This window comes from Anolis sagrei, chromosome 7 (assembly GCF_037176765.1).
Source record: "Anolis sagrei isolate rAnoSag1 chromosome 7, rAnoSag1.mat, whole genome shotgun sequence".
Lineage (NCBI taxonomy): Eukaryota > Metazoa > Chordata > Lepidosauria > Squamata > Dactyloidae > Anolis > Anolis sagrei.
The window spans coordinates 2,708,226-2,723,925 of NC_090027.1; the positions used below are offsets into that span (position 1 = coordinate 2,708,226).

Here is a 15,700-nt window from a genome sequence, read left to right on the forward strand (position 1 = left end):
GACCCGTTTACAGTCCCACCACATGTGTAGAAATGTGCCCTTCTCTCTTTCGCATTTCCAACAGCGGTCTTTTTTTCTTGTTCTTATTAATTTTGGCAAGGATTTCAGGTGTTAAATACCACCTATAGGCAGTGCTTCTTGTAGGTCAGAGAATACTATAAGATGATGCAAAGCCCTTAAATGACATTGATCTCCGATGCTGATTTCCTTCTCTCGGCAGTTATCAATGCACTTTCTCGTCGCTATGTCTTGCAAGCCAATGACCAGAAGGACCTGCAGGACTGGTGGAAGCATTAAACCGGGCCAGTAAAATTACAGTAAGTTGACCCTGTGTGCAGCTTCAAGGCTCCTTCCTTCCTTCCTTCCTTCCTTCCTTCCTTCCTTCCTTCCTTCCTTCCTTCCTTCCCTCCCTCCCTCCCTCCCTCCCTCCTTCCTTCCTTCCTTCCTTCCTTCCCTCCCTCCTTCCTCCTCCCTCCCTCCCTCCCTCCTTCCTTCCTTCCTTCCTTCCTTCCTTCCTTCCTTCCTTCCTTCCTTCCTTCCTTCCCTCCCTCCTTCCTCCTCCCTCCCTCCCTCCCTCCCTCCTTCCTCCTTCCTTCCTTCCTTCCTTCCTTCCTTCCTTCCCTCCCTCCCTCCCTCCCTCCCTCCTTCCTTCCTTCCTTCCTTCCTTCCTTCCTTCCTTCCTTCCTTCCTTCCTTCCCTCCCTCCCTCCCTCCCTCCCCCCTCCCTCCTTCCTTCCTTCCTTCCTTCCTTCCTTCCTTCCCTCCCTCCTTCCCTCCCTCCCTCCCTCCCTCCCTCCCTCCTTCCTTCCTTCCTTCCTTCCTTCCTTCCCTCCCTCCTTCCCTCCCTCCCTCCCTCCCTCCCTCCCTCCCTCCCTCCTTCCTCCTTCCTTCCTTCCTTCCTTCCTTCCTTCCTTCCTTCCCTCCCTCCCTCCCTCCCTCCTTCCTTCCTTCCTTCCTTCCTTCCTTCCCTCCCTCCTTCCCTCCCTCCCTCCCTCCCTCCCTCCCTCCCTCCCTCCTTCCTTCCTTCCTTCCTTCCTTCCTTCCTTCCTTCCTTCCTTCCTTCCTTCCTTGTCCCACTTTTCACTTTATACAGGATTATTATTATTTAAATGTTTTGTTATTTTGTTTTAAAACATTTCAATACATTTGCTATACAGCAGACACATGGTATGCAATACATCCCCTAAATCTTTTGTATCCACTCTTGCTTTCACACTTGCACAAATATGTCTATCCTTCCAGATTGTGTTCCCTGTTGGGGGAGCTTTCTCACACAAGGCTTTTCTCACACAGAGGTTTACCTCACACTCCTCAGGAAGACACTAGCTTTGGCACACTAACTAACAAGCTCCGTGGTGCAGTGGGTTAAAACATTGAGCTGCTGACCGAAAGATTCAAATCCAGGGGGTGAGCTCCAGCTGTTAGCCTCAGCTTCTACCAACCTAGCAGTTCGAAAACATGCAAATGTGAGTAGATCAATAGGTACCCGCTTCTGCAGGAAGGTAACGGCGCACTATGCAGTCATGTTGGCCACATGACCTTGGAGGCGTCTGCTGACAATGCCAGCTCTTCGACTTAAGTCTACAACTTCCGATGTCTTACTATTTTCCAGTTTTGGCAGAGAGATACTGGAGCTCTTAATGGCTTTGACGTGGGTCACAAGCTCCGTGTGCAGTGGGTTAAACAATTGAGCTGCTGACCAAAAGATTCAAATCCAGGGGGTGAGCTCCAGCTGTTAGCCTCAGCTTCTACCAACCTAGCAGTTCGAAAACATGCAAATGTGAGTAGATCAATAGGTACCGCTTCTGCGGGAAGGTAACGGCGCACTATGCAGTCATGTTGGCCACATGACCTTGGAGGCGTCTACTGACAATGCCGACTCTTCAGCTTAAGTCTACAACTTCCAATGTTACAGTTTTGGCAGAGAGATACTGGAGCTCTTAATGGCTTTGACATGGGTCACAAGCTCCGTGGTGCAGTGGGTCAAACAATTGAGCTGTTGACTAAAAGATTCAAATCTGGGGGGTGAGCTCCAGCTGTTAGCCTCAGCTTCTACCAACCTAGCAGTTCGAAAACGTGCAAATGTGAGTAGATCAATAGGTACCACTTCTGCAGGAAGGTAACGGCGCACTATGCAGTCATGTGGCCACATGTCTACAACTTCCAATGTCTTACTATTTTCCAGTTTTGGCAGAGAGATACTGGAGCTCTTAATGGCTTTGACATGGGTCACAAGCTCCGTGGTGCAGTGGGTTAAACAATTGAGCTGCTGACCAAAAGATTCAAATCCGGGGGGTGAGCTCCAGCTGTTAGCCTCAGCTTCTACCAACCTAGCATTTCGAAAACATGCAAATGTGAGTAGATCAATAGGTACCGCTTCTGCGGGAAGGTAACGGCGCTCCATGCAGTCATGTTAGCCACATGACCTTGGAGGCGTCTACTGACAATGCCTGCTCTTCGACTTAAGTCTGCAACTTCCAATGTCTTGCTATTTTCCAGTTCTGGCAGAGAGATACTGGAGCTCTTAATGGCTTTGACGTGGGTCACAAGCTCCGTGGTGCAGTGGGTTAAACAATTGAGCTGCTGACCAAAAGATTCAAATCTGGGGGGTGAGCTCCAGCTGTTAGCCTCAGCTTCTACCAACCTAGCAGTTCGAAAACGTGCAAATGTGAGTAGATCAATAGGTACCGCTTCTGCAGGAAGGTAACGGCGCACTATGCAGTCATGTTGGCCACATGACTTTGGAGGCGTCTACTGACAATGCCTGCTCTTCGACTTAAGTCTACAACTTCCAATGTCTTACTATTTTCCAGTTTTGGCAGAGAGATACTGGAGCTCTTAATGGCTTTGACATGGGTCACAAGCTCCGTGGTGCAGTGGGTTAAACAATTGAGCTGCTGACCAAAAGTTTCAAATCCGGGGGGTGAGCTCCAGCTGTTAGCCTCAGCTTCTACCAACCTAGCAGTTCGAAAACATGCAAATGTGAGTAGATCAATAGGTACCGCTTCTGCGGGAAGGTAACGGCGCTCCATGCAGTCATGTTGGCCACATGACCTTGGAGGCGTCTACTGACAATGCCTGCTCTTCGACTTAAGTCTACAACTTCCAATGTCTTGCTATTTTCCAGTTCTGGCAGAGAGATACTGGAGTTCTTAATGGCTCTGACATGGGTCACCTCTGCTACCCCTCTATTCTGCTTTGGTTAGACCACATCTGGAATATTGTGTCCAATTCTGGGCACCACAGTTCAAGAGAGATGTTGACAAGCTGGAATGTGTCCAGAGGAGGGCGACTAAAATGATAAAAGGTCTGGAGAACAAGCCCTATGAGGAGCGGCTTAAGGAGCTGGGCATGTTTAGCCTGAAGAAGAGAAGGCTGAGAGGAGATATGATAGCCATGTATAAATATGGGAGAGGAAGACACAAGGAGGAAGCAGCAAGCTTCCTTTCTGCTTCCCTGGAAACTAGGACGCGGAACAATGGCTTCAAACTACAAGAGAGGAGATTCCATCTGAACACGAGGAAGAACTTCCTGACTGTGAGAGCCATTCAGCAGTGGAACTCTCTGCCCCGGAGTGTGGTGTAGGCTCCTTCTTTGGAAGCTTTTAAGCAGAGGCTGGATGGCCATTTGTCAGGGGTGATTTGAATGCAATATTCCTGCTTCTTGGCAGAATGGGGTTGGACTGGATGGCCCATGAGGTCTCTTCCAACTCTTTGATTCTATGATTCTATGATTCTATTATTGTGCAGCAGTTTGTGAAGAGCCTTGAAAATGCTGGACCAGACCAGAGAGCCAGGATCTAGGCCAGGTGGGGTGTGAGCCTCGTAGGAAGAAAACCAGTTTTACCTGCCCAGCCTACAGAAAAGGAAATCCGCCCAGGTTTTGCCACCTGATGGCAGATAGGAATGGCTGATGTCAAGTAAAGAGAAGCCAAAAAAAAAAAAGGTTTGCAACTTCGGGTTTGTCTACACTGTAGAATTAATGCAGTTTGGCACCACGTGAACTCAACGGCTCAGTTCTATGGAATTGTGGGTGTTGTAGTTTTCTGAGGCAGAGAAGGATAAAGACCCTGCACAAGTAGAACTCCAAGGACTCCGTGCAGCTTGTAGGATGGCATATGCAGGCCTTTGGATTTTTATTTTATTATTATTATTTTACTATTATTTTTAATGTCATTTTGATAATGCTGATGATCGTGCCATTACCGCTCAAGCAGGGAGCTTTGAGATGGTAGAACAGAAGCCCTCCGAAGCTCTGGGTGCTCTCACTGCCTATTACAGGGAAAACCAGCTGATTCCTAACCCATCCAAAACACAGACCTTTTCATCTCAAGAACAGACAGCATCCTGAGCTCTGAGGTTTATTACCTGGGAAGGAATTCCACTGGAGCATTGCAGCGCACCAAATACCTGGGAGTCCACTCTGGACCGTGCTCTTACCTACAAGAAGCACTGCCTGAACATCAAGCAAAAAGTGGGCGCTAGAAACAATATCATACGAAAGCTGACCGGCACAACCTGGGGATCACAACCAGATACAGTGAAGACATCTGCCCTTGCGCTGTGCTACTCTGCTGCGGAGTACGCATGCCCAGTGTGGAACACATCTCACCACACTAAAACAGTGGATGTGGCTCTTAATGAGACATACCGCATTAGCGCGGGGTGTCTGCGCCCTACACCACTGGAGAAATTACACTGCTTAGCTGGTATTGCACCACCTGGCATCCGCCGGGAAGTAGCAGCCAATAGTGAAAGGACCAAGGCAGTGACATCTCCAGCTCATCCCCTGTTTGGGTATCAGCCAGCACGCCAACGACTTAAATCTAGACATAGTTTTCTAAGATCTACAGAGACCCTCGCTGGAACACCCCAGCAAGCGAGAGTTCAAAAGTGGCAGGCTCAATCCCAGCACCTCAACCAATGGCTGATACCAAATGAGAGACTCCCCCCTGGGCACACAGAACACTGGACGACTTGGAAGGCATTGAACAGACTGCGCTCTGGCACCACGAGATGCAGAGCCAATCTTCAGAAATGGGGCCACAAAGTAGAATCCTCGACATGCGAGTGTGGAGAAGAGCAAACCACTGACCACCTGCTGTAATGCAACCTGAGCCCTGCCACATGATGCACAATGGAGGACCTTCTTGCAGCAACACCGGAAGCACTCCAAGTGGCCAGATACTGGTCAAAGGACACTTAACCAGCTACCAAACTCACAAGTTGTGTATTTTTCTGTTTGTTTGCTTTGTTCTGTTAGACTGGTTGTTCTGACACGACAAATAAAATTGCTGTATTATGTTGTCCGGGCTTGGCCCCATGTAAGCCGCTCCGAGTCCCCATTGGGGAGATGGTGGCAAGGTAGAAATAAAGATTATTATTATTATTATTATTATTATTATTATTAATTGTATTGTATTGATTGTTTTTGTTATTGCTCTTGTTATTGATGTACTGCGGGCTTGGCCTCATGTAAGCCACACCGAGTCCCTTGGGGAGATGTTAGCCAGGTATAAATAAATAAATAATAATAATAATTATTATTATTATTGTTATTGACAAAGTCCTCCTGGCTTCCATGGCACAGGTCCTGAACCGATGCTTGGCCGCTGTATCGGACCGGATGAGGGCGAACAAATTGAAATTGAATCCAGATAAGACAGAGGCACTCCTGGTCAGTTGTAAGGCTGAACAGGGTATAGGGTTACAGCCTGTGTTGGACGGGGTTACACTCCCCCTGAAGACGAAGGTTCGCAGCTTGGGTATGATCCTGGACTGTTCGCTAAGCTTGGAACCCCAGGTTTCGGCGGTGTCCAGGGGAGCATTTGCACAACTCAAACTTGTGCGCCAGCTGCGCCCGTACCTTGGGAAGTCTGACTTGGCCACGGTAGTCCACGCTCTGGTTACATCCCGGATTGATTACTGCAACGCGCTCTACGTGGGGTTGTCCTTGAAGACTGCCCGGAAGCTTCAGATGGTCCAGCGCTCGGCAGCCAGGTTGCTAACGGGAGGCGGCACTCAGGGAGCACACCACTCCTCTGTTGCGCCAGCTCCACTGGCTGCCAATCCGCTACCGGGCACAATTCAAGGTGCTGGCTTTAGCCTATAAAGCCCTAAACGGTTCTGGCTCTGCTTACCTCTCCGAACGCATTTCCACCTATGAACCGACTAGAACATTAAGATCGTCTGGGAGGCGCCCTGCTCTCGATCCCGCCTGCGTCACAGGCGCGTTTGGCGGGGACGAGAGACAGGGCCTTCTCAGTGGTGGCCCCTTGGCTATGGAATGCCCTACCGGCAGACATCAGACAGGCACCTTCGTTGCTGACGTTTCGGAGAAAGGTCAAGACCTGGCTTTATGAACAAGCGTTCGGCTAAGCAATGCAACCAATCAAGGAAGACGGTAAATGGAACATAGGAACGGCACAAGGACTATGAAAACGGATCTGATTTCAACTGAGGCGTTATATATGTTGTGTTGTTGATTTGTCCTGTCTGATTGTTAACTGTTGTGGATCTATGTGTTGATCCTGTTGTTGTACTTATGTTTTAATTGCACTGTAAACCGCATTGAGTCGCCTGTTAAGGGCTGAAAAATGCGGTATAAAAATGAAGCAACTAAATAAAGTAAATAAGAGAGCCTGAGCATATCCCACTTGTTCCTGCTTCTGGAAAGGTGTGAGCAGCCGGGGCACCCAGCGTGCGGATACCTGATGCATGTGAAGATAGTCGTGGGTGATTTTTTTCCACAGACCCGACACTCATCTTGACATTTTGGGCTAGGTGGCCAATGTTTACGCAGTGATTTTCCAAAATGGCGACCTCCCTTTTACTGAATGTTGTGTTCCTCAATAGCAGAGTTGGGTTGCCCTGCAATGGGAGCTGTTTGCACCAAAGTTTGACCACATTGGAATTGGCAATGCCAGTTCTTGACTCCATCATCTGATGGAGAATCCTCACCATAACCCTCTTTCATCTCATCGAACGTCTCCTTTGGTGTGTGGCCTTTCAAGGAAAGGAACTTGAGGACTGCTCTGTCTTCCACTGGGTCCATTCTCAAACCTGACTCCACTTTAGCACCTGTCACATCAAGACTGTTATCCGTTCTGAGTTGTCAATTGGCACGTCACCTATGTTGACTTCTATCATTACACATGTGCAGTTTCTGCATCCTGTGCTAAATAGGAGTGGGTCAGGGAAAACCTTTAATGAACGCCTCTCGTAATTAAATGCTCGTCATTGAGGACTTGAGACTTGGGCAGTGTGGGGTTGAATTCCAACAGGTAGTTGATCATGCAGACCAGAAATGCCATGTCCTATTTTTCCTCTTAGGTACCAAAAGGTGGAAGCTTACCCTTGACCACAGAAGTTGGGAAGCGACCCTACAAGACTGAGATCATTGGCGGGGTGGTCGTCCAGACGCCCATCTCGGTCAACCAGGTAAGAAGGAAATGGCATGGCAAGCCCTGAAGTGTGTCATAGTCCGTTCTACTGCCTTTAGAGTATGTCTCCAATTGGACATTTATGTTGGGTTTGCTCTCTGGATTAGAACGTAGTACTGTGTGTCTTTGCTGTTTGTTCTTGGTAAAATAAGAATTGGAGAGTAGGGTGACAGCCTGTGCTGGACGGGGTCACGCTCCCCCTGAAGGCGCAGGTTCGCAGCTTGGGAGTAATCCTGGACTCATCGCTGAGCCTGGAAGCCCAGGTTTCAGCGGTGACCGAGAGAGAGACCTCCTGGGCCATCATCCAGTCCAACCCTATTCTGCCAAGAAGCAGGAAAATTGCATTCAAAGCACCCCTGACAGATGGCCATCCAACCTCTGTTTAAAAACTTCCAAAAAAGGAGCCTCCACCACACTCCAAGGCAGAGAGTTCCACTGCTGAATGGCTCTCACAGTCAGGAAGTTCTTCCTCATGTTCAGATGGAATCTCCTCTCTTGTAGTTTGAAGCCATTGCTCCATTGCGTCCTAGTCTCCAGGGAAGCAGGAAATAAGCTTGCTCCCTCCTTCCTGTGGCTTCCTCTCACACATTTATATATGGCTATCATATCCCCTCTCAGCCTTCTCTTCTTCAGGCTAAACATGCCCAGCTCCTTAAGCCGCTCCTCATAGGGCTTGTTCTCCAGACCCTTGATCATTTTAGTCGCCCTCCTCTGGACACATTCCAGCTTGTCAAAATCTCTGGCGCAACCCCTCTGTTGCGCCAGCTCCACTGGCTGCCAGTCTGCTACCGAGCACAATTCAAAGTGCTGGCTTTAGCCTATAAAGCCCTAAACAGTTCCAACCCAGCTTACCTGTCCAAACGCTTCTCCCCTTACGAACCCTCCAGGACTTTAAAATCGTCTGGGGAGGCCCTGCTCTCGATCCCACCTTTGTCACAACTACGGTTGATGGGGACGAGAGACAGGACCTTCTCAGTGGTGGCCCCTCGGCTATGGAACGCCCTCCCTAGGGATATCAGATCGGCCTCTTCCCTTTTAACATTTCAAAAGCAGGTGGCTCTTTGAGCAAGCGTTTGCAATACAATATAACAGACATGGAGAAAAGCGGAACGACTCAACAGTGTTATTGGATAACGGTTTTAACAAGGAGACTCAAATTGATATATGTTTTTATTGATATTGGTTTTATATTTAAACTAGCCATCCCCTGCCACGTGTTGCTGTGGCCCAGTCTGCGCATATGTTTTGTGTTTTATATATGCATATATGTGTGTATATATTTGTGTATATGTGTATATATGTGGTTTTGCGCATGCGTTGTAATGTATTTTTTTGTTTTTTTGGCTTTTTCAGTCTCTTCCACTGTGTTTTTCAGTGTTTTTATGAGTGATGGTCACTCCTTGTGTTAGTATGTGTCTTGTGCCCAAATTTGGTGTCAATTTGTCCAAATGGTTGTTGAGTTATGTTAATCCCACAAACGAACATTACATTTTTATTTATATAGACTAGCTGTCCCCTGCCACGCGTTGCTGTGGCCCTGTCTGGTGATCTGGAAAATAAAGTAATAATTTCTAATATATGTAATTCCTTTGTGCTTGTGGGTAAACAGTATTTCTTGTTGTTTCTTTGTCAGTGTTGATGTGTAGAGTGTCTGGTTTGTGCACCCTGGAACATGCGACATATCATTGTCCTTCTTTAAGGGTCCCTTTCAAATCGATGATACTATATATATGTGTGAATCATATATATATATATATATATATATATATATATATATATATATATATATATGAAGGGCTTTGATTACGTTTTCTTGCCCTGGTGAAGGGAGTTGGACTGGATGGCCTTAAATATGGTGGTTCTGTGTGGGAAGTTTGCCCCAATTCTGTCATTGGTGGGGTTCAGCATGCTCTTTGATTGTAGGTGAACTATAAATCCCAGCAACTACAACTCCCAAATGTCAGGGTCTATTTTCCCCAAACTCCACCAGTGTTTACATTTGGGCAAATTGAGGATTCGTGCCAAGTTTGGTCCAGGTCCATCATTGTTTGAGTCCACAGTGCTTTCTGGATGTAGGTGAATTACAACTCCAAAACACAAGGTCAATGTCCACCAAATCCTTCTAGTATTTTCTGTTGATCATGGGAGAACTGTGTGCCAAGTTTGGTTCAATTCCATAGTTGGTGGGGTTCAGAATGCTCTTTGATTGTAGGTGAACTACGAATCCCAGCAACTACAACTCTCAAATGTCAAGATTCTATTTTCCCCAAACTCCACCATTGTTCACATTTGGGCATATTGAGTATTCATGTGGAGTTTGGTCTAGATCCATCATGCTGTGCTCTCTGGATGTAGGTGAACTACAACTCCAAAACCAAAGGACACTGCCCACCAAAAACTTCCAGTATTTTCTGTTGGTCATGGGAGAACTGTGTGCCAAGTTTGGTTCAATTCCATCATTGGTGGAGTTCAGGATGCCCTTTGATTGTAGGTGAACTATAAATTCCAGCAACTACAACTCCCAAATGACAAAATCAATTTTTCTGAGTGAAGGACATACATTGGGTTGTTAGGTGTCTTGTGTCCAAATTTGGTGTCAATTCCTCCAGTGGTTTTTGAGTTCTGTTAATCCCACAAACAAACATTACGTTTTTTATTTATATAGACAGATTGATTGTTTTTAAATTGCATTTTATGCCTTTGATATTGATTGTAAACTGCTCCGAGTTGCCTGTGGACTGAGAGGGGTGGTATGTACATGTAGTAAATAAAATAAATAGAGGTTGTTTATTAAAAGTTTAAAGTTTGTTGTATTTAATTGTATAAAGTGATTTGTTATAGTTTGTATATGCAAATTTGTTCCAAATTTGAGCGGGGAGTGTGATGTCTTGGCCTGTTTATTTCTCAGTTGGACTGTTCCATTTTACCAAGTTTAGGGGAGAGCTTAGGTTCCCCCTAGAGGCCGAGTTCGGTTGGTGCAGCCCATTCTGACCCAGAGCCAGAATGGGCTGGTTATAGAACTTTGTTTCCCATTCTTTGTTAGTCTTAGCTTATAGATAGTTGCCAGATAGTGTCTGGTCTGGCCTAGCAATTTGAACAGGCCATCCTAATCACGTATTTGCCAAAGCTTATAGATAGATAGTCATAGATAGAATAGTTAGATTTGCCTTATAGATAGATTAGATAGTACATATACATAGAATAGTTATAGCCGTATTTGCCTTAGAGTTTATAGATAGATAGTTTGTAAATGCCTTATAGATAGAATAGATAGTATTTGCCTTAGAGTTTATAGATAGATAGTTTGTAAATGCCTTATAGATAGAATAGATAGTATTTGCCTTAGAGTTTATAGATAGATAGTTTGTATTTGCCCTATAGATAGATAGTTATAGATAGATAGTTTAGATAGTACATACCCCAGAGTTTATAGAGTATTTACCTCATAGAAATTATAGTTGTTTTTTACCTCAGATTCACACCTTTGTACATTGTTGTAATTCACCTTGATTATCTAGTAAACTATTGTTAAACTTAATCTTGTTTATAGAGTTTTATTTTGGGGAAATAATAGTAATTAGGGCATACCGATGGTCACTGGGAAAATAGCCAGACACATTTAGGTTTCTTAATAGATGTTCCTGGTGTGCCATCACAGACCGGGTGTTGGATACGGCCACGCCATTTAATTAAATGCAAAACCTTAATTACAATCAACTCCCATAAAGCACTTGGCAGCTGCGATGATGAAACGAAGGCAGGATTTCTCTTGCTGTATAAGCAATTAGCAGCTAGCAATCTGGTTGGCAATATATTCACGTATAAGCCTACCTCGTGTATATATATTCATGTCTACGTCTCACATATAGGTCAAGGCCAGGTTTGGGAGCCCAAATGATGGATTTTGATATGATCTTGGATGAGTCGAGGGTCATTCCTTGGAGAGGAGAAACCACCAACGACTCGGCCCCAAAACATGGGATCAGTGGCCCATTCTGACCGCCAAATCCCAAATCAATACTGGCTTTCTTCGCGATGTCCAGGGACTTCTGATGCTTATTGAGGGAGTAAACCAGGTTAATCCAGTTTAGCCTCATGCTAAGGAAAGTTGGGAAGCATTCCAGAGTTTGGCCGCAGAATGCAGTGACCTCTCCGGATTTATGTTTCAGCTTTTGCGGACTGGTTTAGTCACAGATTTGTTTAGAAACGTTCTCTCTCGAAATCTCTAGGCTCTGTATGGTCAGCTTCCTCCACTCATAGCAATTTCTTTACTGGATCTGTAATTGGTTAAATGGACGAACCCAGAGGGTGCTCACCAATGGTTCCTCTTCATTCTGGAAAGAAGTGACGAGTGGAGTGCCACAAGCAGGGTTCCGTCCTGGGCCCGGTCCTGTTCAGGATCTTCACTAATGACTTAGATGAAGGGTTAGAAGGCAGGATCATAAAGTTTGCAGATGGGACCAAATTGGGAGGGAGAGCCAAGACTCCAGAGGACAGGAGCAGGATTCAAAACGATCTTGACAGATGAGAGAGATGAAGGGCCAAAACTAACAAAATGAAGTTCAACAGTGACAAATGCAAGATACTCCACTTTGGCAGAAAAAACGAAATGCAAAGATACAGAATGGGGGACAATGCCTGGCTTGAGAGCAGTACGTGTGAAAAAGATCTTGGAGTCCTCATGGACAACAAGTTAAACATGAGCCAGGAATGTGATGTGGCGGCAAAAAAAGCCAATGGGATGTTGGCCTGCATCAAGAGGAGCATAGTGTCTAGATCTAAGGAAGTAATGTTATCCCTCTATTCCGCTTTGGTTAGACCACACGTGGAATATTGTGTCCAATTCTGGGCACCACAACTGAAGAGAGAGATTGACAAGCTGGAATGTGTCCAGAGGAGGGCGACTAAAATGATAAAAGGTCTGGAGAACAAGCCCTATGAGGAGTGGCTTAAGGAGCTGGGCATGTTTAGCCTGAAGAAGAGAAGGCTGAGAGGAGATATGATAGCCATGTATAAATATGTGAGAGGAAGCCACAGGGAGGAGGAGGGAGCAAGCTTGTTTTCTGCTTCCTTGGAGACTAGGACGCAAGGGAACAGTGGCTTCAAACTACAAGAGAGGAGGTTCCATCTGAACACGAGGAAGAACTTCCTGACTGTGAGAGCCGTTCAGCAGTGGAACTCTCTGCCCCGGAGTGTGGTGGAGGCTCCTTCTTTGGAAGCTTTTAAACAGGGGCTGGATGGCCATCTGTCAGGGGTGATTTGAATGCAATATTCCTGCTTCTTGGCAGAATGGGGTTGGACTGGATGGCCCAGGAGGTCTCTTCCAACCCTTTGATTCTGTGATTCTATGATTCTATGGTGATATTTCATTTTCACACTTACTTACTTATTTATTTACTTAGGCGATCCCTCGTTGTCTGAGTAGCATAATCCTCCAGGGTGGGTCCGTAGGTGACTATGGAGCCCTCTTCTTGACCCGCATCTTCTCCCACAGTGAGGGCATTGGTTTCCAGGTGGAAGGTGGTTCCGGTTTGGCTTGACGTGCCTTCTTCTTGGCACGTTTCTCTCTTTCACCTGTCGCACCTCAGAGTAGAACCACCTTGCTTAAGACACCAAAGAACACACCAGCAGTTGTCTTTGTAGGTTTATTTAAAACTAGCTGTCCCCTGCCATGCGTTGCTGTGGACCACACGGGGGGTTCTGTGTGGGAGGTTTACTTAGGATTTACTTAGGATCGCCTAAGTAAATCGCCCAGTTCTATTGTTGGTGGGGTTTACAATGCTCTGTGATTGTAGGTGAACTATAAATCCTGTCAGGATTATTGAAAGTATGCATGTATGTTTTTCAATGTGCTTCAATATATTTAACAATGGTGTTCATATGTATTCAAAATGGATTCAGTTATGTTCAATTGTATGCTAGAATTGTTATTGCTAGAGGAAGAGAGAGTAAAGACCTTGATAGAAGTTAGATAACAAATTTTCCTGCCTGGGAAGAAAAAGGGAGGATCGAGCCAGAGAGAAATGAGATAAGCAGATGTTCTGGAAACTGTTGTGTGCTGTGCTTTGTAGTCTTCATGATGTAGCCCGCTTGGAAGTAGACCTGTCTTGAGATGTGCTAAGTAAGCTTTGTTATTTTTGAAACTGAAAACTGCAGTGAGTCCCGTTTTGCATCTGTGTGATCTGGTAACCTCAATTTCACTGCGCATAGCCCCCAGGGTCTCACTCTGACAAATCCCAGCAACTACAACTCCCAAAGGTCAAGATTCTATTTCCCCCAAACTCCACCAGTGTTCACATTTGGGCAAATTGAGGATTCATGCCAAGTTTGGTCCAGATCCATCATTGTGTCCACAGTGGTCTCTGGATGTAGATGAACTACAACTCCAAAACCAAAGGACACTGCCCACCAAATGCTTCTAGTATTTTCTGTTGGTCATGGGAGAACTGTGTGCCAAGTTTGGTTTAATTCCATTTTTGGTAGGGTTCAGAATGCTCTGTGATTGTAGGTGAACTATAAATCCCCACAAACTACAACTCCCAAATGTCAATATTCTATTTCCCCCAAACTCCACCAGTGTTCACATTGGGACATAATGAGTAGTCGTGTAGAGTTTGGTCCAGATCCATCATTGTTTGTGTCCACAGTGCTCTCTGGATGTACATAAACTACAACTCTTTGATTGTCAGTGAACTATAATTCCCAGTAACTACAACTCCCAAATGTCAAGGTCTATTTTCCCCAAACTCCATCTGTGGTCATATTTGGGCATATGGAGTATTTGCAACAAGTTTGGTCTAGATCCATCATTGTTTGTGTCCATAGTGGTCTCTGGATGTAGATGAACTACAACTCCAAAACCAAAACCAAAGGACACTGCCCACCAAACCCTTCCAGTATTTTCTGTTAGTCATGGGAGAACTGTGTGCCAAGTTTGGTTCAATTCCATTTTTGGTAGGGTTCAGAATGCTCTGTGATTGTAGGTGAACTATAAATCCCAGCAACTACAACTCCCAAATGTCAAGATTCTATTTCCCCCAAACTCCACCAGTGTTCACATTTGGGCATATTGAGTAGTCGTGTAGAGTTTGGTCCAGATCCATCATTGTTTGTGTCCACAGTGCTCTCTGGATGTACATAAACTACAACTCTTATGATTGTCAGTGAACTATAATTCCCAGTAACTACAACTCCCAAATGTCAAGGTCTATTTTCCCCAAACTCCATCTGTGGTCATATTTGGGCATATGGAGTATTTGTAACAAGTTTGGTCTAGATCCATCATTGTTTGTGTCCATAGTGGTCTCTGGATGTAGATGAACTACAACTCCGAAACCAAAGGACACTGCCCACCAAACTCTTCCAGTATTTTCTGTTGGTCATGGGAGAACTGTGTGCCAAGTTTGGTTCAATTCCATTTTTGGTAGGGTTCAGAATGCTCTGTGATTGTAGGTGAACTATAAATCCCAGCAACTACAACTCCCAAATGTCAATATTCTATTTCCCCCAAACTCTACCAGTGTTCACATTGGGACATATTGAGTATTCATGTAGAGTTTGGTCCAGATCCATCATTGTTTGTGTCCACAGTGGTCTCTGGATGTAGATGAACTACAACTCCAAAACCAAAGGACACTGCTCACCAAACTCTTCTGTTGGTCATGGGAGAACTGTGTGCCAATATCTTACAATATCTTGTAAGCCACTCTTGAGTCTCCTTTGGGGTGAGAAAGGCGGCGTATAAATGCCATAAATGAATAATAATAAATAATAAATATTTACATTAGAATCATAGAATCAAAGAGTTGGAAGAGACCTCATGGGCCATCCAGTCCAACCCCATTCTGCCAAGAAGCAGGGATATTGCATTCAAATCACCCCTGACAGATGGCCATCCAGCCTCTGCATTACGATTCAGAACAGTAGCAAAATTCCAGTTATGAAGTAGCAACAACAGTAATGTTATGGTTGAGGGTCAACACAACATGAGGAACTATTAAGGGGTTGCAGCATTAAGAAGGTTGAGAAACCCTGTCCTAATGGAAATGTTTGCCTCTTATACTTTTCCAACCCTTCTTTGGAAATGGCACGATTTTCTCTTTCTGATAAACTTCGGAAAAGGAGTGCTGTGCCATATTTTTCTGGCTTGCGGAGTAGTCCACCCCTTCTCTTTCTGGCTCTTTGCTTTGCCCCCAACCTCAAATGGAAGCTAGTTTTGAGGGGGTTGGGGCTCCCATCCTTCGGGGACACACAAGGAGCC

The 15,700-nt window shown here is 45.5% G+C and overlaps 1 protein-coding gene across 1 annotated transcript in view; it reads left to right on the top strand.

Moving 5' to 3' along the window:
• Positions 1-15,700, top strand: part of PLEKHA2 (pleckstrin homology domain containing A2) — a 94,273-nt gene that overhangs the window by 52,510 nt on the left and 26,063 nt on the right. The window contains 3 exon segments of the mRNA XM_067470645.1: positions 221-283; positions 286-317; positions 7,331-7,438. Of these exon segments, the coding sequence (XP_067326746.1) occupies positions 221-283; positions 286-317; positions 7,331-7,438 (203 nt within the window).